This window comes from Daucus carota, chromosome 4 (genome assembly GCF_001625215.2).
Source record: "Daucus carota subsp. sativus chromosome 4, DH1 v3.0, whole genome shotgun sequence".
Classification (NCBI taxonomy): Eukaryota; Viridiplantae; Streptophyta; class Magnoliopsida; order Apiales; family Apiaceae; genus Daucus; species Daucus carota.
Window position 1 is genome coordinate 45387963 of NC_030384.2, and position 25131 is coordinate 45413093.

The following is a 25131-nucleotide window of genomic DNA, read 5'->3' on the forward strand; positions in this document are numbered from 1 at the left end:
GCAACCTCATTATATCATGAACTGAAGGAAGCTATGTTATCCATGAATTTAAAAAATATATATCAGTAGACGGAATGCATATATGACACAAGATTTTAACATCACAAGTTGACTTTGTTATATATGAGGAAAAAAATGTTTTGTGGTTCACACACTTGGGAACCACCAAAACAAAACATATATTGGAAAAAAGCCACGTACTATTCAACATAGGTAAGAATAAAACTTCCCCTAGTTCCTTGATACCTCAATTGAATTTTTCGAAGAGAGACTAAATATCAAATTGAACATGACCTCGTATCAGAAGCAACCTTCTGCCCTTCATGTAAGTCACATTTTATGATTGAACTCTTTATGCTAGTGTCCTGAACCAACCCAGTAGACGAAGGAGAGCAGCATCCAAAATGGGAGATTTCTGCTCAAGCCCTGGCAGATGGAAACGTAGGTAATTAAATGGCATACACTTTCAGTTCATTCTAAAGTTGACTGATGAGGGTGATTCAGTCATTTAAAAGAAACTAATTATACACCAAACTGCATTCAGATTATTCTAAAACTAAAACATAGAACTTCAAGCAAAGACTTCAAGAATATTTTATTGTAGGGAAAGGTCAACATCATACTAACCTAAATCAGCAGCAACTCGATGAGCACACATCACTCCTGAGAATGCAACGGCTATAACACCTTGTCCTGGAAAGCAACTATCCCCCACACAGTACAAACCGTCAATTGCCTGCAATTTCCATCAGACAAAGTTCACTCAATATCCTCTAAAGTTTTTAATAAAGACACCTTAAGGTGATCAAACTTACAGTTGTATTAAATGGCATTCCTAGTAAACCCTTTGGGGTACCCTGTGGCATAGGTCCATAGGTACCACTATCACGAGCAAGGTAGCGCCTGTGTGTCTTAGGTGTCCCGACCTGTAATGGTTACTGTTAACTGTCAAATCTTACCTATTAATCTATAAACTCTTAGATTGTGCACAAAAAATGCTTACCATGATTAATCTACGGAGAATGATAATACAAAATGCAAAAATTACAAATTACCAGTTCCTTTTAATAAAAGAGAGAGATAGAGAGAGCACTGATTCTCATTAAGAATGACACATCTAAATATCATCAAGCACACTACAAATAATCTCATAGAGTACCTCCTTTAAAACAATGGAAGACTGGAGACCAGGAAATAGTTTCTTTTCCAGTCGGCTTATAATCTCGTCAGCTACAAGCTCCTTCTTCTTCTCATAATCTTTTTGAGACATCCCCTATAACATTGAAAACCAGGACCATGTTACTTAATTTGAAAAACATTATGAAAATCCATTTCTAGAAAAGAATTCAAATACAAATAACATGAACCGTTGCATATGATATGAACATATATAAAATACCTGCCAGTCCTCTATGGAAGAAGTTGTAAATATGTGAAGAATATGATTCCCTTCTGGAGCTAATGATGAATCAAGGACAGTCGGAATGCTCAGGAATATACTACCATATGGAACCTCTAAATTTGACCAATCATCCTATCAAATTTCAGGGAAAATAAACAAAGTGACTATATATCATCGACATGCATGCTTGAGCAGGATCCCAACACAGTCAAAGACCGAGTTGTTGAAGTAACCATATACCTCGAGCACAAAATGGTGGCAATCCGTATCTGGAGGCAAAACATCAGATTTAACTCCCAAGTGAATAGAAAGAAATGACGGGGCCTTTATGTAAAGTTTCTGAAAATTTTCTTCTTCTTTAGGTAATTCATCCTGTTTTAGAAGCTTCCCTGTAGTGTAATTATTTATATGATTAGGCAATATTTTTCAAAGAGGTTGAGAAACCTTAGTTTATAATCATCACCATACAACAGAGCAAAACTCATAGTTCAAATAGTTGCAGTTTTACCAAAAGTATCCCATCTGGTAGCATTTGAAATTATGTTCTTAGCAAATATCTCATTTCCATTCGCCAGCCGAACTCCTACCTATGAGATGAAGGTTGCTAACATGAGGTTATATTTATCTTTCAAAACATCACGGGTATACAAATTCCAGTATTATCAAGTCTAGACTAAGTTTGGACTTACGGCTTTTCCATTTTCAACTATAATGCTCTTAACATTTGCTTTGTATTGTATTTCGCTTCCCTGGTCGACTAATCCTTTTGCTAATGATTTTGCGATCCCACCAACCCCACCAACAGGATAGTTAATTCCCCCATAGTGTCTGTCACACAGAACCTGCCATATGCAGTATATGAGATTCATAATAGGAAGAAAAAAAAAGCGACCGAATCTAGACAAACAAGTTACCATGCTTGCGTTGATCATTGGTGTCTTCAACGCATTAACGGTACTCACAATAAAGCACTGCATGATTACCAATAAATTTATTTTATAATCTCGGATAAATTTTTGCAAGGCAGATTCCAAAACAGTAAAAGCATCAAAGATGAGTCATAAACTTTGAGAGGACAGCTCTGACCTACCTCAGCATCTATAAAGGACAGAACCTCCGGATCTTTTATGAACTTCCGAGCTATGTCTCCAGCATTTTGAGGCAAATAGTATGCTGCATAGCATATCATGTTAAATAGTATCTCCTGATGTTATCGGATTGGTTTTCAAAATACTTTGCAACTTAAGGAATAATAGTTTAAACAAATGTCAGCCACTAAATAAAACAGAGATTCATAATTTTAATAACATGATACCATGACTGTTCACAAATATTGTTGCGTAACATGGCATCAATATAAAAGAAGATCAAGAACTAGGTAGGTAAAGCAAAAGAATATCAAGCTTCTGGGACAGGCAATTGTAAATAGCTATTATATTGCTCATTACATTACAAAATATTGTTGAGTCTATCAACGTGTCACAAACTGACTGTAATACGGGTGCTATTCGAATTTCCATGAAGTTTATGCACTAGTAATTACCCAGTGTTAGGCATTCCATAGGCTTTTTAAAGAACTGCCCAAACAGGTAGATTGGTTCCTCGAGTGACTTCAGTTCCAATGAGTTCAAGGCATTAAAAATCTACAACATACACATAGAGTTTGTTAAACATCTGCCATAGTTACTATAATAAAGAACTCTAAGCAATCGCAGTCACCTTAAGGAAAACAAACCTTCCAGCATTCACCATAAAATTTAAATATTCCTTCCTTTTCATGTGGAAATTTGCTTGTCAGTTCGGAGAAGAACTCATTATATTCTCTATGTACTAGGACAGAAAGATTACTAGGTAGATGAAAATGGACAGTACTGGGGTCAGGTATCACCTCCATCTTACAGCCAACTGCCGCCAATGCTTGAGTTATCAAGTTAAGATTCCCCTGCCAAAGAACTAGATAGAGTTATGGAGGCAAATACTCGATACTTAACCGTTAGACAAGGCCGAATAGCAAGTTACTAGATTGTCTGAAAACTTTGTCACACTACATCTTACATAGGAGATTATTTGTAGTTATAATGTAATACTGTATCCAGCGTTGTTAGGCATGTCGATCATTTCAAAAAAACAATGAAATCATAATTGACAACCAACTAAAAAGCAATACAGTATTGATGCTTAAATTATAATGTGAACAGTGGTCACCATTAAAAGCTCTTTTTAGCGTGTATGATCTAGTCAAGGATACAGGCACTGGAGCAAGTCTGTATGTTCCAACTCTAAGCAAAAGATATTCTTGCTAACATTGGGCAAGTAACTCTACTTAATGCAGAAGAAGGTTAAACCATCATATACAGACACCCTTAGTAATTACAAGAACGTGCTTACCAAATATCACTATACAGTATCAACTACATTAACCAATTCAGAGCAATATATATTAGGCAGAACATTTTTTCAATCGATGCGAAGTTAAAAGTTAGACTAGACGATTTTAAAACCAATTTTATGTCATCATAAATATAAATATACCATAAGAATCCTTTACAACCACATTAAACTAATTTGCACATATTTCTCATAACCGAAAGGCGAAAACCAATCAGTAGCTAACCTTATCACTGAAGCCAAACATCACAGATGATCCAACATCGAATGTAAAACCATCTCTTTCGTAATATCCAGAGCTCCCACCAGGAATCAAATACTTTTCAAGCACTAGAACCTTAGCACCCTTCACAGCCAACTGTGTTGCTGCAACCAAACCACCAATCCCAGACCCAATCACAATAGCATCATACTCTCTACTCCTACCCAATCCCACACTTTCATCACTCTCCAACTCTTTATCAACACTCAGCACAGAATTCAACACAAAAGTAGGCTTCCTCTTTCTCCTACTCACCCTACAAAACCCAAAATTCAAGGGCTTTGGATACAAAATTCTATCTTTCTGACATCTGGGTCTTAGGCTTTTCAACCCAAAACTCCTGGAATTATCAAAAAGTTTAAAACTTTGAGAAACTAAACTGTTGCTACATAAAAAAAGATCACTTCTTGGTAATGGGGTTTCAAAGATGCTAGTAGACATACTAATTCTTGAATTTAGCTTCTGGGTGTCGAATTGTGGGTGCCCAAATCAAGAAAGATGGAGAGATTAATTTGCTTTGGGGAGGAAGGTGAGTGTGTGTATGGTTTATATGGGGGTGTATTTGGTAGTGAAGAGAAAGATGCCATGGATTATGTGATAGCAGGATTCTAGCATCTGTCAAGTATATGAGACAAAAAAGATTGGTTTATGTGTGTGTGCCTTGTGTGCGTGTAAAATATAAAAAAAATAATCAAATTCACTTGCAACCGGTTTGGGCATCACCGCTCAAATTTGGTTTTGCTGTTAGTTTTTATATTTTAGTGAAGGGGAATAAATTTGGAATCCACGTTTTATCTTGTTGTATTATCCGAAAACAATGCAATCGTCTGTGGTTTTTTCCCTGATAAACAGATTTATAAACTTATGAATGATTGAATCAGATGAATTTCACAAGAAGCAAGAATCCAATTCAATCTAACAATTATAATGATTAAAATATGTAGTCAAATTACTAAAAAGGATAGTAAATAGAACATGGACAATAATTTTGTGCAACAAAAATTTAATAAGACATGATCTACGAATGATTGATCAATTCAGACCGTGAGATATCTTAATAATAAAAATTTATACTTGTTTCGCATATAATTATTTTTAGTAAAATATATAATTCTCGATTTTTCACGTATTTCATCCGTTTGAATATACTAATTTCTTGATTATTTTACCTATTTTAAAAATATTTGAGTGTACATTAAAATATTATATTCATAAATTTTCTTATAAATAAATGTGTGAAACTAATAACTTTATTCACAAAATAAATTTTCAAAATAATATTTTTGAATATATAAAACTCTTAAAAATACATCATATGTACATAACTAACTATCTAGGCATGCAAACAGGGGAATGACTATAATTAGGTCAAAATTAAATGGCAATGTTATTTTCTTTCTTTTTTGAAATATAACATGTGCAAATTGCGAGGATCATCTTTAAATTTAGCCGAAGTAGAGTTCCTGGTTTTGATCAGACGCCAGTTGTCCTAAATAAGCAATCCTCTGACACAAGTACTGTATGACAGAATGAAATCTGTGCAAAAATCTCTTGAAATCTGAAGGAAACAACAACTTCAACAGGATTATAATTTTTTGATCATTTTGCCCCGGTTTATTATTGCAATCTAAAAGGCCAGATTAGATCGTACCAAATCAAATGCCACCCCCCATTTTAAGTGTTTCGGGTTTTCATTCTACAATTCCCGGTGCCTGGTAGGCTGGTACTACTCTCGCCATCTCTCTCTCTCTCTCTCTCTCTCTCTCTCTCTCTCTCTCTCTCTCTCTCTCTCTCTCTCTCTCTCTCTCTCTCTCTCTCTCCATCTTTATCTCTCTTACGCTCACTTAACTTTAAGATTTGAAGGTGTATATAGGAAATAATAATCACTTGGATGGAAGAAAGTTGTCACATGTCTATTTTAGATTAATTCATTTTATTTCTTAATAACTAGGGTTCCAATCTGCAATCACATTGGGCATATGTGCAAATTATACTAAATAACTAGGTTTCAGTGTTTACTTTCTATGTCCTGTTGTTCTTCTGTTGTATTCTGTACATTCATGTTGTTTTTTATTATTTGAAATTCTTAGCGGCTTACATGGAGTGGGTGATGTTGATTGTGTTGATTCTTTATCTCGATTCTGATCAAGATGCAAGTAATTTATATTGGCAAATCAATACATATTAAAATTTTATTTGTGCTACTACTTACCAGGACTTGTCAACTGCTTTAGTAACATTGTGAATATTATGCTTTGTGATGAAGATAAAAGCCTACTTTTTTACAGGTTGCCGTGATCTCGGTGGATCATGGATAGGTTTACGACGGCTCCACCCCTGATGGTAGTTTCTGATCTCGACCATACAATGGTGGGCAACAAGAGTTTACTTACTTTGATCTATAGCTGTTATTATGTGACTAATGACTTACTTGGGAAGTTGCTTTGCAGGTTGATCATCATGATCCTGAAAATCTATCTTTGTTAATGTTTAACTCCCTATGGGAAGCCAGGTATCGTGAAGATTCTTTGCTAGTGTTTTCTACTGGAAGGTCGCTTACATTGTACAAGCAGCTGAGGAAAGAAAAGCCCATGCTAACCCCTGATATTACGATAATGTCTGTTGGAACTGAGATAACATATGGGAATTCTATGGTGCCAGATGATGGGTGGGTTGAAATTCTAAATCAAAAGTGGGACAAGAAAATTGTCTTAGAGGAAGCAAGCAAGTACCCTGAGCTTACTCTTCAGGTACACTCCGTATTTTCTGTGTTGTAAAATTTTAGTAGTCAGAGGTTAGACAGATGTGCATCAGCATATTATTAAGTTAACATTATCTATTTAAATGTAAAAAGAATTAATCTGATAGTCCAATATAAAAATGTTGTAGTTGTGCATGTGATCTTATATTACTATGCTATCTGGGGTTATGCAGCCCGAAACTGAACAACGACCGCACAAGGTTAGCTTCTATGTCCAAAATGACAAGGCACAAGAAGTATCATCGGCTCTTTCTGAATGTTTGGTGAAACATGGGGTAAGGGTGAAACTTGAACTGCAATCATTCATTTTTGTTACTGTTCCGTGGCATTTCACAGTGATTTCGATATTGTTCTCTTTCTTTTATTTCCTTTAACTTTATAGAATTTCATCTTCTGTGTGTTGCTAGTTTAAAAACTCCTTTTCTTATGATTTACCTTTGCTATATGTAGTTGGATGTTAAAATAATCTACAGTGGAGAGAGAGATTTGGATATATTGCCACAAGGTGCTGGGAAAGGGCAAGCTCTTGCTTATTTGCTTAAAAAGTTACAGGTCGAGGATAAACTTCCTAAAAACACTCTTGCTTGTGGTGACTCTGGTAATGATGCTGAACTTTTTAGCATTCCAGAAGTATATGGAGTCATGGTTAGTGGTTCTTCTACCTCATCATCTATACTTCTTCTTTATGAGATTATATATCTGTGTTCATGGCTGGAATTTTTTAACCTACAGGTCAGTAATGCCCAGGAAGAGTTGTTGCAGTGGCATGCTGCCAATGCTAAAGACAACCCAAATATAATTCTTGCAGATGAGAGGTGTGCAGGGGGTATTATACAAGCCATTGGTCATTTTAGTCTGGGCCCCAACATATCACCAAGAGATATCATGGGTCTGTCAGATACAAATTTAAAGAAGTTCGATCCTGCATACGAAGTAGTTAAATTTTACTTGTTTTTTGAGAGATGGAGGCGTGCAGAGGCAGAGGCCAGAAATTCTGAAATTTATTTGTCAAATCTGAAAGCAGTTTGTGTATGTTTATGTTCTTTTGTTTATCTGCATTTAATCACTATATATGTACAATACTAATGACACATATTTGAACTTTGGATGTCTCCATGCCAATTATTACTTAAGCTCAGTTACTCAGGTATTCTGCAGATTCTTACATTTAAGAAGGTAGTGGTTTAACTTTTATAAAATGCTAATATTGCTCTGTAGGATCCATGTGGTTATTTTGTCCACCCATCTGGTTTTGAAAGGCCTCTTCGCAATTGTGTAAATGCATTAAGAATTTGTTATGGAGACAACCAGGGGAAACAATTTCGGGTTTGGGTGGATCAAGTTTTCTCTTCTCAGGTTGGTTCAGACACTTGGATTGTGAGATTCAAGAAGTGGGAGCTATCTGGTAAGCTAACTTTTCCCACCTTTTAATTATCTTTTTACCCATCTCTTGTTGCATTATCTTCAACATCTATATTAGTCGATATTATGGTTGGCGTTTATTTTAATCTAATTGGATGATTTTCAATTTTGTACTGTGTGAGGTTTGCACGCTGTTATATTTCTCAAGTTTTTAGCACAAATTATTTAAGTTTGCATCACCAACATAATTATATGTGTTGGTCATAGAAGATATTCATCAATTTACCTTTATGTATGTTGACAATTGTCACCTTAAATAGAGATAAAATTGAGAACATATAATGATGAAAAAAAATGAATGTTATATTTTGATGAATAATTTATTTTTTCTGTCAGGAACGTTGATGAATTTTTAATTTTATGTATCTTACATCATTCCTAAATTAGACGTTCTGCAGTGTAGTAGTAAAAAATCATGTGCTCTGAAACTTAGGTCAAGACGACTCCCAAACACTATATATGGTCTACGTAGTAAGATAATCCTGAAACGTAAATATATACAGCGATTGTTATAAGATTAGTTATGCCGACTTGTGTACTTTCTCTGTGATTAGTATCCGTGTCAGAGATAATGAATCTAGTAGATTCTTTATGAATTGCCTCGTTGTTAAAGAATATTTATCAGGTGGACACTAAGGGCATACCATCTATTCTGAGTGTATGGAGGAATTCAAGTAAAAGGATAACGAGGTGATGATTGAAAAATAATTTTTCCAGACTAGGGATTTTTCTTTCCACGGGCCCTTCCTTCTATATCAAAGATTCCCACACACAACAGCCCTGTAAAAGGAATGTTTTACTCTTTGGCAAAATTACAGAATTACCAAGTTCATTCATGAAAATTTTCTGTATTTATGTTATGATATAACATCCCGTGTGTTCGATCATTATCTCCCTATTGACGTGGTCACCTTGTGTAGGTGAAGAGCAATATGGCTGCCTGACCACAGCTGTGTTAAGTTCAAAGGTAAACTTTAAGGTGTCAAACCACAAGATTTGAATTCGCACAGATATTTTTGTACCTGAACATTCTTTTGGTTTCTCTTAGGATGCAAGTATTTCAGAAGGGCTCACTTGGCTCCACGTGCATCAGACATGGTTGGATGAAGCCACTCCAAAGGATCAGTATGTTTGGTTCTTCTAGCTTGTTGCAAAGGCTAGACTATCAATGATCTGATCACATCACATTTTTTCATTGTACTTGAATAAATATTACATGAAAGCTGCAATGTCCTTGCATCTGAGGTAATGCAGTATTGCCTGATGAATATACGACTTGCCAGTTATATTGCATACAAGCAGGAGCCATCAGAAGTGCAGTTGCCATGTTTTCTTATTATGGCAGAATTATTCAGAAGGAAGAATGTAGCTTTATCAGATGTTTGTTAAACGATCTGCTAACAATGTAGCTCACTTCTTAGCAAGGTATAATTGTGATAATGCTGATTGTATTTTCCGAATGAGCAACGCTCTCATCCGGAGTTCGTTGATGTAATCATGAACGATTTGAGAAATTAATGAAAATTTTCTTTTTCGGCAAAAAATTTCTGGATGGTTGATATATTCGTATTACCCATGTCTAATATGAGCTCCAAAGATATCTATAAATGCCTTTTGTAGAATTGTGTATTCTAAAGTTAAGAAAAGACAGAAGCAGCCTAAACTATAGGGAAATGAATGATCCTAAATCAAGACTCCTACCTTTTCGCTTTCACTGTATTATTAGAACATAGATATATTTGAAATCATTTTTCAAATTCCATCAGATTTCCCATATTCATCTGACTCGTCCTGCCGTGTTTACCCGCGGTCTGACGACCAAACTTCATTCGCTTATGCCACAATCACCTTCCATCTTTTAAACATCAGACATTTATCAATTTTCTGATCATCATGTCTACACAGCTCTTTCTCAATTCCTCTCCGTCTCCGAACAAGTACAAGAAGCTGATGAGCGGCCGTTCTTTCAGCAACGCCACGCGACCACGGCTTAATCGTTCTGCTTTCAACCGGAGTCATTCTTCGCTTAATCCCTCGTCTATCGACGGAAGGCAAATGTTGCTTGCAGAGCAAGAATTGCTGTCCTCATCGCATGCACACAGCCCACGTGGCAATCGTCGATTCAACGAGGTTGCAGGGGGGACCACAGCGGAGATTGCAGCCATCGCGTGCTGCGCCCCGTTCAGCATTGCTGATTTACTCGTGCTGGCAGTGTACAAGGTTCCGACAGGTCTGTGTAGGAAGGCGTTGAGGGAAAAGAGGCGGCGGAGGCTAATGAGGAAGGGGAGCTTGCTCGTGCCCCTGCGCGGACACGATCATACGTGTGACTGCGGTCACTGTTATGACATGGACGCGGAGTTTCAGACAGGAGATCCGGTGATCATGGCAGAGGCTATGGAGAATGATGGCGACATGAAGCAGCTGGAGAAGGAGATGTGGGAGCAGTTTTATGGAACTGGCTTCTGGAGGAGTCATTCCAGGGCTGTCAGTGTCGGCATTTGATTTTGCCTTGAGAGTCAGACCGCCTGCTATGAATGTTTCATGTATACGTGCAGTGACGGAATCAGAAATTCCATCGCGGCTAAGATATTTTCAAACGGAATCTCTGATAAAAGATTTTTGAATATTTCAATTTTCTCTGGATTAAAAGAAAATATTTTTTGATTTTTGAGGATCGGACGGGTGGAATTTTGGTTAGTCTAATAACCTTCCCGTATCCTGTGATTGTATATATGAATGTATACTTCTTTATAAAGTATAATTAAGCCTACATATTATAACGAAAATGGGGAGCTGTATGTCTTTCGTCTCCATAAGTGTTAGTTGTTGTGAGTACGCTAGATTGGAGTTTATTTGGATGATGAATACTGGATTGTTTTTCTGTTCCCCGAGTTGTTCTCGTCGTATATTCTCTAGTCTTAATCTTACTTGGATCAGCTAATTGTTCGTTTTTGTTTATGAGTTCTGCCAGCAGACATGCATGATAGCCCATGTTCATGTTCGGCTCGATAAAAGTTCGATTTCTTACCGGCATAAATATATACACAGAATAATTTGAGCCGGTTCAAAGATTTAGTGATCGTATTTAATTTTTATAGTAATTTACCTGCAGAATGTATATAATTTCCGAGATTACGAATAAAAAGGTGATCTCAGTGTAATTCAATCTTTAACCGAGTCCTCTAACTGTTTAAGGATGAAGTAGAATCTCTTCCTGGTACACACCTGTAAAATAATAAAATATCAAGTTTGAATGCAGAGTAGATGAGTAATACTGTGACTATCAGGGACAGCCTAACAGTGAGCTTGGCGGTGGCTTTGAAATGAACATCAAACGGCCATTATTTTAAGGGAGAGTCGTCAGCGAATGATACAGGGCGCTGGATTATTATTCTCTTTTTTGAATATTATGACATTGAAAAGCGAGACGAAGAAGATGAAGTAATTCGCTATGGTGAAACGTAAATTTTGATTATTAAGCGAGAGATTTGATGAGTAAAGTTTGAATTTTATTACTCTCTCCGTCTCATTTTAGTTGTCACATTTCTATTTTTTGACCAAAAATTATAAATCACTCACTCGTTATTTTAAAAAACTGAAAATTACATCTTAAAGTAGATTGAAAACTATTTCTGATGACATATTTTTTTTATTTTTTCAATTGATAAAATATTAATAAATATCAGTCAAACGTTAGTCAATTTGACCGGCACAAAACCAAATGTGACAACTAAAAAGGGACGGAGGTAGTATATAAACTTCAGCTTGACAAGTATTTTAAATCTCCGATTAATTACCAATCAATCTGATTAATCCCCGACTGATTCAATTAAAGTCATGCTAATTTTGTGACTTCACCGATTAAGTTTGATGCCCGCTTTTTACACGCTTTTTACAACATTGTCTCTATATATATTCATCAAAAGTCATGTTAATTATAAAAAGACAGACATTTAATACATTATTTATGATATTAACTTAATATACTCCAATTCGAAAAAACAGTACATAAAAATCATAGATAATATACAGATATCATCTGGGCAAGATTATTTAAAAAAATGATATGAAAAATTAAAAGTAAACGCATCTGTGAATATATTCAAAATCATACTTTATCTTGATTCACTGAATCATAAATATTTAAGACAAATATGATATTTAAATAATATAAAGTACTAATTTTATCCCAACACATAAAATTCCAATAAAAATATTTTTTTTTAAATATCATTAGGCTTGCTCGTGATATATATTTGTATAATCTAATTCATATCCGGCGGGTCTACTTTAATTTAGCAGGGGTGATTGGCATTAGTTTAAAAAAAAACATATCATAAAGATTAGATACTCGTTTGGTTGGTTTGATATGGGTTGTCAATTATTGTGAAAGGGAAAACAAAGTGAGTTGTTACTTTTTGTATTACTATAAAACCAAACATTATACAAGCGCAATAAAGAAAGTGAGAAACGCGTAGGGAAAGTTAGGAAGCAATTGCTACACCGACACATACCACAATACGAAGAAATGGCCACGTTACTGTATGGCCTGTTTTTGCTTTGGCTCTCTACAAAGCCAATCATCCCAAAATTATAATAATGCTGCCACTATTATAAATGCATTAAACATGATCTTTTTGTATTCCTTTTCCAAGTTGGAGATATGTCCCCACCCTCCATTGTTGCGGTAGAGCATCTCCGGTTAAAAATGAATGAATATGTAAGATATCTTTTTCTGATAATACCTATTAAATTGATTGATTAATATTTTGAAAAATGATATATTGTTACTATTTCAAATTATTTTAAATAGAATAAATTATTTTAATATAATAATAGATAATAGACAATATAGTCAATATTATTGGGTTGACCATATTTTGAGATAATGATAATATCGATTGGAATGAACAAAATCCTATATATTATAAATCTATAATTTATAATCACAATATAATTTATTGAATGTTAGCTAAAAGTTCTGAAGGGTAAAAACCTAAAAATATTAAAATTACAGTGTGCATACGCTGGACTGGCCCGAACAACTTAGGTTTGAGGTTGAGGCTCTTTACTTAAGGTGGAGATCGGGATTGATAAAATATACGAATTTGAAAACAAAGTGTTGGTGTGGTGGTAGAGCTCCTGTACCCTTTTGCGGGAGGTCGGGAGTTCGACTCTCCACGTGTGTGTAATCAATTAGCAAAAAAAAAAATAAAAAAATATACGAATTTACACGATTAATATATTTAGTTTCTTGAATGATCAATAAAATAAAAGCTCGATAAAATATTAGAACTGTGAGAACTCGCTTATTAACATATTCCAATAACTTAAATTTTCGATTTATCCTCGATTCCTTTTCAGATGACCGAAGAAGCAAATGTAAGTTAACACAACCTAGTTCACCTCTGTTTTCCCCCCTCGTAAATGTGGTTCGCCTTTGTAATTAACAGATTTGTAATTTGTTAGTATTTTTTTTTTAAAAAAAAGAAATTTCCATTAAACTGAAGAATCTCGCAAAACAGCCTCTTCCAAACAAGAAAGGAGAGACATAAAATCACAATGACAATTAACTAAACAGGGTAAACGAGCAAATTCATGAGTTACTCTATTAGCATGATTCTTAACAAAATGAACAGAAATGTTAACTAATTCCCTCAGGAGCGTCTTACATTGCTGAATCACTTCTCCCACTTCCAACAAATTCCTTGACATGCTTTTGAGACCAAGAACTACCGGCATAGAATCAGTTTCCACCTCCAATCTCCGATTTATTTTGCATCATTTAATATTTTTTGTTAATGTTAAATTACTCTAATAACTGATAATTAAAACTTATTTGTTAAGAGTCAATCGGATTGAAATATCACCTACCAAGGCAACCCTACCGTGTCCACTAAATAAAACTATATTTAAACTAATCTGATTTTGTAATTTATAGTAGAGTTTATAGTATTAAAGTTATAATATTCACCAACCAGGTTCTTGTTTTTCTCTCAACTTTATACAAGGACCTCTGACCAAATATTATTCTGTGTGCTTCATTTGTACGGTTGTTGCGTGCTGTATCGGTGTATCCCATCATTATCTCCTTGCCTTACGTCTTTGCTGTAAATGTCATTTTATTTAATTTTCATTTAAATTAATTCACACTGGACAACGATTTTTAAAAAGGACGCTTATTTAGCACAAACGGAGGATGAGTTTTTATTAATTGAAATGAATATTATAAGACGGTGAGAACACTGTGCGGTTATTTTATGCATACAGACATTATTGTACAAAACTATAATTTGACTAGCAGTATGCCTAATGAAGAAATAATAATTTGGCTAAACGATTTGTTTAGTTGCCGACAGTCTAAATTATTAACAAAGTTTGTTTTTCAGACGGCGATGCAACTTTAACAATTTTTCTCAAGACAGATTTTTATGAACAGGTTGGACAACAGAATACGTACAAAAATATACTATATGAAATATGACGCTGGAAGGAGCCGCAACCGACGAACGCGCGTGCTCCACAGTCCGGCCCATGCTGGTCTGTAGGTCGAATAAAACTAAACTGGAATTCGAAAAATTAAACCGAAACTAATTTCGATTCGATCCTAATTTTTTAGAGAACTGGTTTATTTGATCCGGATGTCATATGCATAATATCAATTTGAATAGAGATATTTTAATATTCAATTACAAAAAAATATTATATATATAAGTTAACGATCAAATACATACCTGTTTTTAAATACAAAATAAATATATGTATATATATTCGTTCACTCTAAAATGTTTTCTATAGATGAGATATTCCATCTCTTTCGGATAATTTAAGCGATAGGAATAATCAAGCACCTTGAAAATGTTATTTTTACTATTTTTTATTAGATATAATTTTGCCAAATATATTATATTTATTACATGTTATTGAGTATCACTATATTTTCCGCAAAATTGAGTTCTTCTCAATAGAATCAAAATCTATATACTGATAAAATTGATTAATTAACCTCTTTCCACAAATTACAGGAATATAAGAAAATATACAATCTAAGAACATCTGGATAATTTGTTCATGTGATAACCTGAAAAAATTTCATCAATCATCGCTGAAACAATAGATATATGAGAGAGTTAAAATATATTATATCGATAAAACCAAACAATAATAATAATATATATTGAGGAGTTCCTCTTATAATTCGTAGCAATAAAAAAATCAATATAACATTTATAAGAGCATTTTCAATAGGAAATATCAAAACAGTTGATTAATATAAAATAAAAAACAATAATTAAAATTTATCGAAATTGAGGAGATCATGTGAAATTTGATGATATCATATGTGTCCATATTTATGTGCTTTTATTATTTTAGTGACTCATTTCCTTGTAAAAATTATTGATAGACGCTTATCCGAAATCTCACGTATATCCTATTTCATCATGAAAAACTGAATTTAAAAAAAAATTGCCAGGTTATATTTAGTTCACAAATAATCGTCTTTTAATCTTAATTAAAAGTAGAGCAATGACATTTGTTGCCGCAGTTTGATCAATAAAAAATGATCCGCTGTAATTATTATATTTCTGAATAAATATCTCGAATAACGAAAGTATGTTACAGAGGGTCAAAATTATTTATTTATACAAAATATGTATTTTCAGTTAAGGGCAAAAATAGAGACGCAACCCTCATCTAAAAAGCAAAAGAAAAACCCGTGTAAGTTAAATAACGAAAAAAGAAAGCAAGAGCAAGCTGTAAATATGTGAAAACGAGGGTTGCTTCCCTTGACCACCACCTCTAATAATGAACAACTTAATCGCACCTTTATTAACAAAAAGTAGAAGTCGTTTTTATCCTCACTTTACTCCCGAGTCCTATTACATCACCTATTCACGATTCACCTCACCACTCCCACTCCTATTACTACCTTCATGTTTCCAGTTGTCTCAACTCACCATTCCCCTCCAACCACTACCCCCTTTCCTTTCCCTCTCCCTCTTTCCATTTCCCACCATTCCACCCTTTATTAACACACACACACAAACCTAGACCAAACATAACTCAACCTTAAAAACACACACACACACACATTGTAACTCAGACATGGCATCTCACCAGATCTGTATTCCTCTTCTCCTTATTTCTCTCCTTGTTATTACAACAACCACCGCATTACAACCTCAAATCAACTCCAACTCTGTCCTGGTCGCACTTCTCGACTCACGTTACACCGAACTCTCCGAACTCATCGAGAAAGCCCTTTTATTACAAACCCTAGAACAAGCACTCACTCAACACAATCTCACTATTTTCGCACCCAACAACCAGGCTCTGAACCGGAATCTCGACCCGGAGTTCAAGCAGTTCCTCCTGGAGCCCCGGAATCTCAAATCTCTGCAGAATCTGTTGTTGTTTCACATCGTGCCTTCTCGCATTCACTCATCTCATTGGCCGGCGAAGCACAAAACGCTGGGGAACAATGATAATCATTTCTTGTCATTGACTGGGAGCTCCGGTGAGAAGTTCGTGGGCCGGGTCAGGGTGACCCGACCCGAGGACATAACCCGACCCGACGGGGTTATTCACGGCATTGAGCGGTTTTTAATCCCGAGATCCGTTCAGGAGGATTTTAACTCGCGGAGGAGTTTGAGATCCATCTCCGCGGTTTTACCCGAAGGAGCTCCGGAAGTTGACCCGAGAACAAACCGGTTGAAAAAACCGGCTCAAGTGCCCGTCGGCGCGCCGCCGGTTCTTCCAGTGTTCGACGCGTTGGCTCCCGGTCCATCTCTAGCTCCGGCGCCGGCTCCTGGTCCCGGTGGTCCACGTCATCATTTCGACGGTGAGAGTCAGGTAAAAGACTTTATTCAAACGCTACTACATTATGGTGGGTACAATGAAATGGCGGATATTTTAGTTAATTTGACGTCGTTAGCTTCTGAAATGGGGCGATTAGTATCGGAGGGATATGTTATAACTGTGTTAGCTCCTAATGATGAAGCGATGGCTAAATTAACTACTGATCAATTAAGTGAGCCCGGGGCACCGGAACAGATAATGTACTATCATATAATCCCCGAGTACCAGACCGAAGAGAGTATGTATAATTCTGTGAGGAGGTTTGGTAAGGTGAATTATGATACATTGAGATTGCCACATAAGGTTGTTGCTGAGGAGGCTGATGGTTCGGTTAAGTTTGGGAAGGGAGAGGGTTCAGCTTATTTGTTTGACCCGGATATTTACACCGATGGGAGGATTTCGGTGCAGGGGATTGATGGGGTTTTGTTTCCTGTTGAGGAAGAAGAGAGTAAGGTGGTGAAGAAGGTGCCTCCTGCAGGTGTTTCGAAGGTTGTTGCCAAGCAAAGAAGAGGTTTGTTTTGGTAACATTATAAATTTTGTTGTGTAAATTATATTGGTAGATGAATATGTTTATACGTAGATGAATGTTTCTTATGTATTGTTGCAATTTGAGTGAATATAGATAATAGCCGGAGAATGTTTCCGGTGGTTCCTTCATTCTTTGTCAATTTTATACAAATTGGATGAACAAAAGAGTTACTCCATAATGTTTTTACTGCATTTTTTATGAGAATTTTGTGTCAATGAGTAAAGAGAAGGTATATCCTTATATTTTTTTAACAGTGAGAATGTGCTGGAAAGCAAATAGCTAGTTATATGGTGTAGCTGGATTGTGGTGAATGTAATGCTTGATTGTTGTTCACTTATTCTTGATGGTGCTTGTGGGTCTAATGGGATTAGAACTTTCTTTTGGGTAGCTGGCTACTATATTAAATGTAGTCCCTTAATTATTTTTTTTGAGTCTATGCGGGTTAAAACATCTAAGCTGATGAAACCTAAATGAATGCAGGTTAAAATTTCTGAGCTGATGAAACCTAAATGAATGTAAAGACCAATTTAATTTGACCATTTAGGAAAGTTTTCCTGTTGATGGTAAATAATTGTCCATTACTACTATGCTGGTATGCTTCTTTTTAGCTGTCATGGTTGTTAGCATTACTTTAGCCTTGAGCAGTAGGTGTGGTTTAGTGTCGGTGTGAAGTAATTTAGTGGCCTCTCCATTATGGTATTATTCTCATCAGTGGTAGGAGCCCCTGTGGACCAAGTTTCATTATTGTACAGAGATGTGACAATCAAGCTCCAGACTAGATGGTTTGTTCTGTGATTTAACCCATATTAAGTGTGTCTTTGCTACGTTACGATCTGAGATTAGTATCAAGTGTTGGTATTTTATTTGAACATTAGATGGTTATTTCAACTTTTCTAATACCTAAAGTTGTGACAGGTAAGTTGATGGAAGTAACATGTAGTTTGCTTGGTCCCTTTACTCGTCTTTCTACCTGTCATTGAAATTCCACGCCAAAGAAATACACGAAGAAATTTTAATCATGCTATAAAAGTGCACCAAGGTAAACTTGCCACAACTCTAGTGAATTCTTTTAACCAAGTCCGAATTATGCAGATTTCTAATCTTCACATGAACTTTCTGCCGGCAGTTTTAGGTATCAAGAACGGAGATGCTCATCCAAAGCGAAACCCTCACAAAAAAGGAGATATTTTTTTATTTGTTAATCACTCTGTAATTACTAATTTTTTGGTTCTCTGTTTGTTTCTTTCTTCTTTGTCATACTTTAATATGAAATTGCACATATATACTAGTCATAGAAGAATACTTTTGGCTATCAAAAAGTTGTGTGCTTTGTTTTTATATATTTTAGAATCATTCAATTAAAAAAATTGGTTGTTGAAGTTGAAGTGTGGGGTAGGCAATGCATTATTCTTTTTCAAGAAACAAGATCATTATCAGTGATACAGATGTTTCACTGGTCTTGACAGCTATACACCTCCTGCCTGTACATGTATGTATGTACAATGTTAGCAGAGTCCAGGAGGTAACTTGAATTGCTGGTTTGATGAGGAAAGAAGTCTGAATTAGTAAAATTGTGGTGGGGGAGTGTAGTATTCATTATTGTTACTGAACAGACTAGTCATTTGTCATTGTGTGTAATGTGTGTGCATGTTCTCTGTTTCTCTCTTCACAACTGTGTTGGGTTTATAAATTGATATGAGCATAAACAGCTGGAATGAGCTGCCACTAGCACGAATATGTTGTGTTGCTGGTAATGGATCCATTTGACTTTTGGTTCATATCTTTTATTCTTTTCTTTAGAGACAAGGCCATTTTTGTTATTAGAAGCCGAGGACAAGAGAATTGGTCCATAGATGGCCCCGGATGTTACTGCTTCCATACTTACTTTTAGGCTTTCTTTTGTTTTCATCTTCCCCAACTTTTTGTCATTAAATACCTGTATCATAGGGTCGTTTGATTTAACAGAAGTGGATTAAGTAAATTCGAACTTAAACAGAAGTGGATTAAGTAAATTTTTGAATAATGTGACTTGTAAAAATAATATAGATTCTTATTAAAAATAGAGTTAACACTTAACATACACTACAGTATTTTCTTTTTGAACATCAACTTATCGTATCATGTTAAACCCATCAACTTGCTAGGGAATGGGAATCATGTAATTACCCAGATCGTAGTAGTTTTGATAGAGTCTTGATTCCGAGCTCAGTTAAATATTGTATTGAGATGGATTTGAAATGTTAATAAAATTCCCAGCTTTTCGTCAAAAAAAAAAAAAAAAAGTTGGCACGTGAGAGTCTAGACATGGGTGTCAAAACATAAACATGACAAGACCCGGAAATTTGATAATACTTAATTTGAAAAATTGTGAATTATAACATGTTCTATGAATTTTAATTTAGTTTTCAACTACTTATAAAAATAGATATTCTTCAATTCAACAATCAAAATAAAATTACAGTCGTGACCTTAATTAAAAACCAAACATGCTCCCTGTCTTCCATTTGAAAAGAATGTTTTACATATAAATAGAATATTTCTTGCCACAGCCCACCTGATCAGATGATCACCGTCTGCTCTTTGTATATGATAGTGACACACAGAGTAGATTTATAAGTAATCCGGGGGAAATGTAACTAAATCTAAATCGCAAATGTAACAAAGGTTTATAGTCAAGAAGATTAGAATAAAAAGCTACAGACGAAAGGAATGACGAATGAGTTTATCGCAGAAAATTTGTTTTATTTACAAATATAATATAATGATATAGTATAAAATTTTAAATAAATTCAAATTTAACATAAATATTATACATAATGAATATTTGACACGAATTTGATATTACTCTCTTAATTTGATGGAAAGTTTACACCCAAAATAATATTACGATCAAATGATGGAGAGTATTACCTTGTTTTTTTTTTTTTTGCCGCGAAAAAACAGGAAAAAGTAAATTACGTTGTTTAAGTGTTGTATCATAAATTCTTTTATCAGGTTTTATTGATTTTGTTTTTTTATTTATGTATTGCAAGGAAATGAAAGGACATTGAGAACAAAATTAATGGCAATGCATAATTCCGACAATAATATAAATCAAACCGTAGAAGAAAAAGAGAATAAAGGTTTATATATTTAATTTTTAGAGTTTCTATGTTAAATGGGCTGACAGCAAAATTATAGAATGCATAACTTGCAAATCGAGCTAAGCAGCCACCAGCTTGCACTGATGCAATAATTTTATTTCAGATAAAACTTTGCTTTGGGCCTTTTACCAAACAACATTCATTCACACATTTACAAGAAATATAGTAAAGAACACGTGCAATATTTCACAAGAACTGTGCAGACATGATCACATAGCTTTCACAAACAATTTGTCAACAGAAATATGCACAAAGAACTGGACATAAACTTCTGAAAAAACTACAAGGTACAAGTTTTGATATACAAACCATGTTTTCTTAACAATCAACTGTTATTTCTGCATGCGGAATCATCTCTGGATTAGAGGGCTTCACACAAGAGTCACTGTCCTGGCCAGACTTCTTTTCGAGATCTTCTGCCTGATCCTTCTCATTCCCGTCTTCTGTAGGCTTCTGTCTGAATTTTTCAGGCTTTCCCCCAGTTTTAGAAACCGGAAGACTAGACAGGGATTTTCTAAGCACTTTTTTTGTTACAGAGACATCTTTTTTTGCCTGGCTAATTTTCGGTGACCTGTCCTGTTCTCTGTGACTAAGGCTTGAACCACTTAGCTCGACGGAGTTGGTTAGTCGACCATTGATGCTTTTGTTCCTCCCAAGCTTTGGAGATATAGGCCGTGTTGTAGGCGTCTAAGAAATAAAAGGAATCACCACATAATTTACTCAACCGATTTAATTTTGGAACAGAGCATTCAAATGTCTACATTACTTTTGTTGCAACAGGGACATAATTAAATATGATTAAGAGTAATAACTCGGAAGTGCATTCACAGGGAGGTGGTTACCTTCTTCAGTTCAACTTTGGGAGGAGGTTCTTTATAGAAACTTGGCATAGGAGTCGCTTTAAACGTCAAGCCCTTCCTGAATTTTTTGATTTCTGCCTCCTGGCTCTCCTGTGTTTAATCCCAGAAAACGGATAAATTACATGAAAAACTTAATTAGATATAACTTATAAAGCCAGAAGAAGAACCTTGGATTTTTCTTGCAAGGTGCTCTTTTCCACTTCCTTTGCATGTATCTTCTCTTCAATCTTTGAATAAAACTGAAGGATCCAAGTCAATACATTCCCTGATCTATCCAGAAATTATGACACAAAAGGTACATGTAAAGAATTAATCAAAAGTATCTACCTCTCTTCGCTTTTCAGCACGCTCATCCAAACGGAAGCAGAATCCAGATGCACTGCTCCTGCTAGTTCCGCGAGGAGTCAGAATCCTAACACAAGTACAAAAGAACTGATGAGTGACAGAAGCAAAGGCTTATGCCAAGGGGAAGGCACAATATTAGGGAATATACGATGAAGTCGTGGAACGGGATTCATCATCCTCAGTAGACAGAACAACAGTTTTAGTAGGTCTTGGTTGTTGATCAGCAGGGCTGCACATGCAACAAAAATTCAAGAAACTAATTACAGAATCGCGGAAATACACAAATATCAGAAAAATTAAGTTACTAGTAGGACACTTACAGGGAGCCTTCAGATGGAGGGCATTTTGGAGTTCCATTTGTAGAGACATTCTTTCGGGACTGCTCTCAGCAAACATCAATAAAAACCAAGTAAGGATCAGTAAAAAGCAAAGTTATTCCCAAAACGCGCAATAGACCAAAGAAATGACTAACATTGGGCAAGGACGCTAAAGTACTCCGCCTAACAGAATCCCCACCACCATTTGTGCCCGTGGATGCTCGCCTGCTTGCAGAATTCACACGAGTAACTGAAGTAGCCTCAACTTTTAGCCCATTTGTTTGAGATTTCCTGGCATTGGATCTCAGAGGTTTCGCGTCAATGCTAGTACTCATGCCTTGTTTACTAAGTCCATTCGCAGTGAAGGATCGACTCTGTGTGAGTCTTGCTCTTGCCTTGTTGGTCGACACAGATGATCCTTTCACTTCAGTATCATCCTTGGACATCTTTCTGTTCTTAGGCTTTTTCACATTCTCCGAATATCCTTCTTCACCAGAATTTTTTTTACCCTCCACCTCTTTCTTGATTTCCACTAGTGATTCTTGCACATCATTTCTCTCAGTAACAGCAGTTTGATCCTCGAACCGAACCCCGTCATTAGACCCCATCCAGTATATCTTAAAAACGAAGCGTAGGAAAAACAAACGTTAATTCAGGATCCCGTAACACAGAGATCACACACACTGTAATGAACAAGAAAAGGGACGAAAAAATTGAAGGCAAAGAAGCAGAGCAGTACCTTGAGTTGGAGTTATGATCAAGTTGATACGAATAATGAATAATGATAATTATGATTTATGGATTTGAGAATTCAAATACAAGGACCTGTGAAAAATGTGACAGAGTAGCGGATCAAGGGGCAAATGTGGGCTTTTATTTATTATCAAATTGCCACTGTGCTGATCCACATCATTAATTTTTTTATTTCGTTTTCAAAAATGGGGAGAGTTAGTAATACTACTCCCTTTGTGTCTTTTTTCTTTTCCTATTTGTAACGTCGGGACTGTTCATAACATGAGACAAATTACTAATTTATGTTAAATTTGTAAGACTAATACAATCGTGAGTGATCTTGTTGGATTCGTATTCACGAGTACTTTAATACGATGAAATTTTTATATTTAATATCTATATGAAATTAAAGATATTAACGATCAAAAGTATGTATTGGCAAACGTGTTAAAGACAAACAGTAAAAGTATTAAAAGACGGAGGGAGTAGTGATTAGTGATTGTCTAGGATTTGATGAGAGGGATATATCAACTTACTTTATTAATTAACGGTTTGAGTTATTAAGCACGTAATTTTCTAATTAATTTTTGATTAGAAAAAAACGGAGAAATAATAGTCCTACAGCTACGTAGTTGGGGACAACGGTTCCATTGCATGTATCTACGTGGCACGACCGAGAACGTGTAGTCTAGGTCCCACCACGACTGGTGTGTCTAGTTGTCATGTTGGCATCCACCGTTGTGTACTTCTGTTAGTTATGCAGCTTGGGTAGTTTTCGAGATTTTGCGGTTTAAATTGTTTGTATTCTGATATTTCTCCCACATTTTCCCATCTGCTTAAATATCCCGCTCATTTTTTTTCTGGTATGAGTTTTTTTTTTGGTTTTTTGTTGAAGTAATAATAATTAACGAATTTAACAGATTATAAGTGTATTGATTTTACATAGAATCTAATGGAAAAAATTTGGAAGAATATATTTAATTGAGATTTTAATTTCTGTTTAATTCATGAAGTTTAAATATATTTAACATGAATTTTAAAAAAATGTGGATTGTATAATTAAAATTAAAATTTATATAACCAAGTACTATAATTTAGATAATTTCAAAGGGAGCAAATATTATGTTGTTTGGATTACATCCAACCAAAAAAACGAGAACAAGAGATCATAGATTATTTTGATGTTATTTATTTAGGTTAATTAATTACTAATATTCGCTATCGAAGATTATGAAATATTCAGCCAGCAACATAACTTTTAATTGATTGACAGATAATATATTATTGTTATTTGTTCCACAGTTGTTTTAAAGATTATATTGGATTTGTTTGTCCTTTTAAGCAATATAAAATTCCGAAATGAAATATTGGGATGCCGGAGATATGATAATCATATCACAGGACGTGCTTAATATGACATAAAACTAGTAGTGGAGTGTCGTAACGTGCGCAAATGCATGAATCCCTGTTTTAATATCAGTTCAACACTTAGTTTATTTGTCTGTATTTTTTGTACTATTATATATTATTTTATGAAACTATAATAATTTATCATGATCGTTAACTTTTGTGATTAAGCCAAATAAAAATCATCGAGGTTTTATAGCATACAGAGTATTTAGGATGGATCACATGGAGGGCCAGGCTCGTGGTTAAGCCGGCCAAATTAAGCATAGTGGATGATAGTTACGCCTTTAAATTATTCAAAGTCTTGTTGATTAGCGCTTCTAATTTGGAAGACTTAAAAATCTTAATTGTGATTATGCTACTCTTTCTGACAGTGGCGGATCTAACTATAAAGTTAAGGGGGTCAATTTTTTTGTAAAAAAAAATAAAAAGGGTCACAAAAAAGGGAGGTCAATTTCAATTTTACAATCTAAAAATATGTATAATATAAAAAAAATTAAAAATAAAGGGGTCAGTTGCCCCCTCTTGCCAGAAGATCCGCCTCTGCTTTCTGAAGTGATAATTAGGAAGACGATAGTTTTCAATTATGCCAGTCCTTTTATAATACATATTTCCTGGTCTATATCTGTAGGCGCCGTGGATTTTTTCATAATTGTTTTATATAAGCTAAACACGACGGCCATAGTCATTATTTGGGGATTCAG

The 25131-nt window shown here is 35.1% G+C and overlaps 5 protein-coding genes across 7 annotated transcripts; 3 read left to right on the top strand and 2 right to left on the bottom strand.

Moving 5' to 3' along the window:
* Nucleotides 1-38: 38 nt before the first annotated feature.
* On the bottom strand, nt 39-4599 carry LOC108219304 (prolycopene isomerase, chloroplastic). Its single transcript, NM_001329170.1, is given in 13 exon segments — nt 39-426; nt 628-736; nt 816-926; nt 1160-1273; nt 1400-1534; nt 1643-1791; nt 1911-1989; nt 2092-2244; nt 2317-2373; nt 2493-2575; nt 2946-3045; nt 3138-3344; nt 4017-4599. Coding segments are annotated over 13 exon segments (1848 nt in total). The 5' UTR covers nt 4494-4599; the 3' UTR covers nt 39-352.
* Nucleotides 4600-5479: 880 nt separating this feature from the next.
* Nucleotides 5480-9774, top strand: LOC108216063 (sucrose-phosphatase 1). Of its 2 annotated transcripts, none has more exons than XM_017388728.2 (9): nt 5480-5775; nt 6341-6422; nt 6503-6802; nt 6987-7088; nt 7264-7458; nt 7546-7842; nt 8032-8218; nt 9156-9202; nt 9284-9774. In XM_017388728.2, the coding sequence occupies exons 2-9, from the start codon at nt 6363-6365 to the stop codon at nt 9377-9379; spliced, it is 1284 nt and encodes a 427-aa protein (XP_017244217.1). In that variant the 5' UTR covers nt 5480-5775; nt 6341-6362; the 3' UTR covers nt 9380-9774. The 2 variants fall into 2 exon arrangements, with proteins under 2 accessions (XP_017244217.1, XP_063948415.1); XM_064092345.1 differs by lacking the exon at nt 5480-5775 and adding an exon at nt 5845-5915 and having other exon boundaries at nt 9284-9524.
* A 206-nt stretch (nt 9775-9980) lies between these two features.
* LOC108218093 (uncharacterized) lies at nt 9981-10865 on the top strand. Its single transcript, XM_017391017.2, has one exon. It carries the CDS (start codon nt 10129-10131, stop codon nt 10735-10737), a length of 609 nt encoding a protein of 202 aa, XP_017246506.1. The 5' UTR covers nt 9981-10128; the 3' UTR covers nt 10738-10865.
* Nucleotides 10866-16099: 5234 nt separating this feature from the next.
* On the top strand, nt 16100-18961 carry LOC108219132 (fasciclin-like arabinogalactan protein 15). The gene is made up of 3 exons (XM_017392421.2): nt 16100-17605; nt 18539-18662; nt 18750-18961. Exons 1-2 carry the CDS (start codon nt 16342-16344, stop codon nt 18601-18603), a joined length of 1329 nt encoding a protein of 442 aa, XP_017247910.1. The 5' UTR covers nt 16100-16341; the 3' UTR covers nt 18604-18662; nt 18750-18961.
* Nucleotides 18962-20929: 1968 nt separating this feature from the next.
* Nucleotides 20930-23168, bottom strand: LOC108216309 (protein WVD2-like 4). 2 transcript variants are annotated; one of them, XM_064092638.1, is made up of 8 exons: nt 23028-23168; nt 22444-22905; nt 22292-22350; nt 22120-22200; nt 21954-22038; nt 21794-21853; nt 21609-21716; nt 20930-21453 (listed from the first exon to the last, which is right to left on the bottom strand). In XM_064092638.1, exons 2-8 carry the CDS (start codon nt 22894-22896, stop codon nt 21085-21087), a joined length of 1215 nt encoding a protein of 404 aa, XP_063948708.1. In that variant the 5' UTR covers nt 22897-22905; nt 23028-23168; the 3' UTR covers nt 20930-21084. The 2 variants fall into 2 exon arrangements, with proteins under 2 accessions (XP_063948708.1, XP_017244524.1); XM_017389035.2 differs by having other exon boundaries at nt 21794-21865.
* Between the last annotated feature and the right edge of the window lie 1963 nt (nt 23169-25131).

Excerpts from the sequence above, each read along its gene's own strand:
- LOC108218093 (XM_017391017.2), top strand. The coding sequence starts at position 10,129 with ATGTCTACACAGCTCTTTCTCAATTCCTCTCCGTCTCCGAACAAGTAC.
- LOC108216063 (XM_017388728.2), top strand. The coding sequence starts at position 6,363 with ATGGATAGGTTTACGACGGCTCCACCCCTGATGGTAGTTTCTGATCTC. Across the intron at positions 6,423-6,502 it reads CTGATCTCGACCATACAATG|GTTGATCATCATGATCCTGA; the intron begins GTGGGCAACAAG and ends GTTGCTTTGCAG. Across the intron at positions 7,459-7,545 it reads CAGAAGTATATGGAGTCATG|GTCAGTAATGCCCAGGAAGA; the intron begins GTTAGTGGTTCT and ends TTTAACCTACAG.
- LOC108216309 (XM_017389035.2), bottom strand. The coding sequence starts at position 22,896 with ATGGGGTCTAATGACGGGGTTCGGTTCGAGGATCAAACTGCTGTTACT. Across the intron at positions 22,201-22,291 it reads CCTCCATCTGAAGGCTCCCT|CCCTGCTGATCAACAACCAA; the intron begins GTAAGTGTCCTA and ends TTGCATGTGCAG. Across the intron at positions 21,454-21,608 it reads CCAAAGTTGAACTGAAGAAG|ACGCCTACAACACGGCCTAT; the intron begins GTAACCACCTCC and ends TTTATTTCTTAG.
- LOC108219132 (XM_017392421.2), top strand. The coding sequence starts at position 16,342 with ATGGCATCTCACCAGATCTGTATTCCTCTTCTCCTTATTTCTCTCCTT. Across the intron at positions 17,606-18,538 it reads TGTTGCCAAGCAAAGAAGAG|GTAAGTTGATGGAAGTAACA; the intron begins GTTTGTTTTGGT and ends AAGTTGTGACAG.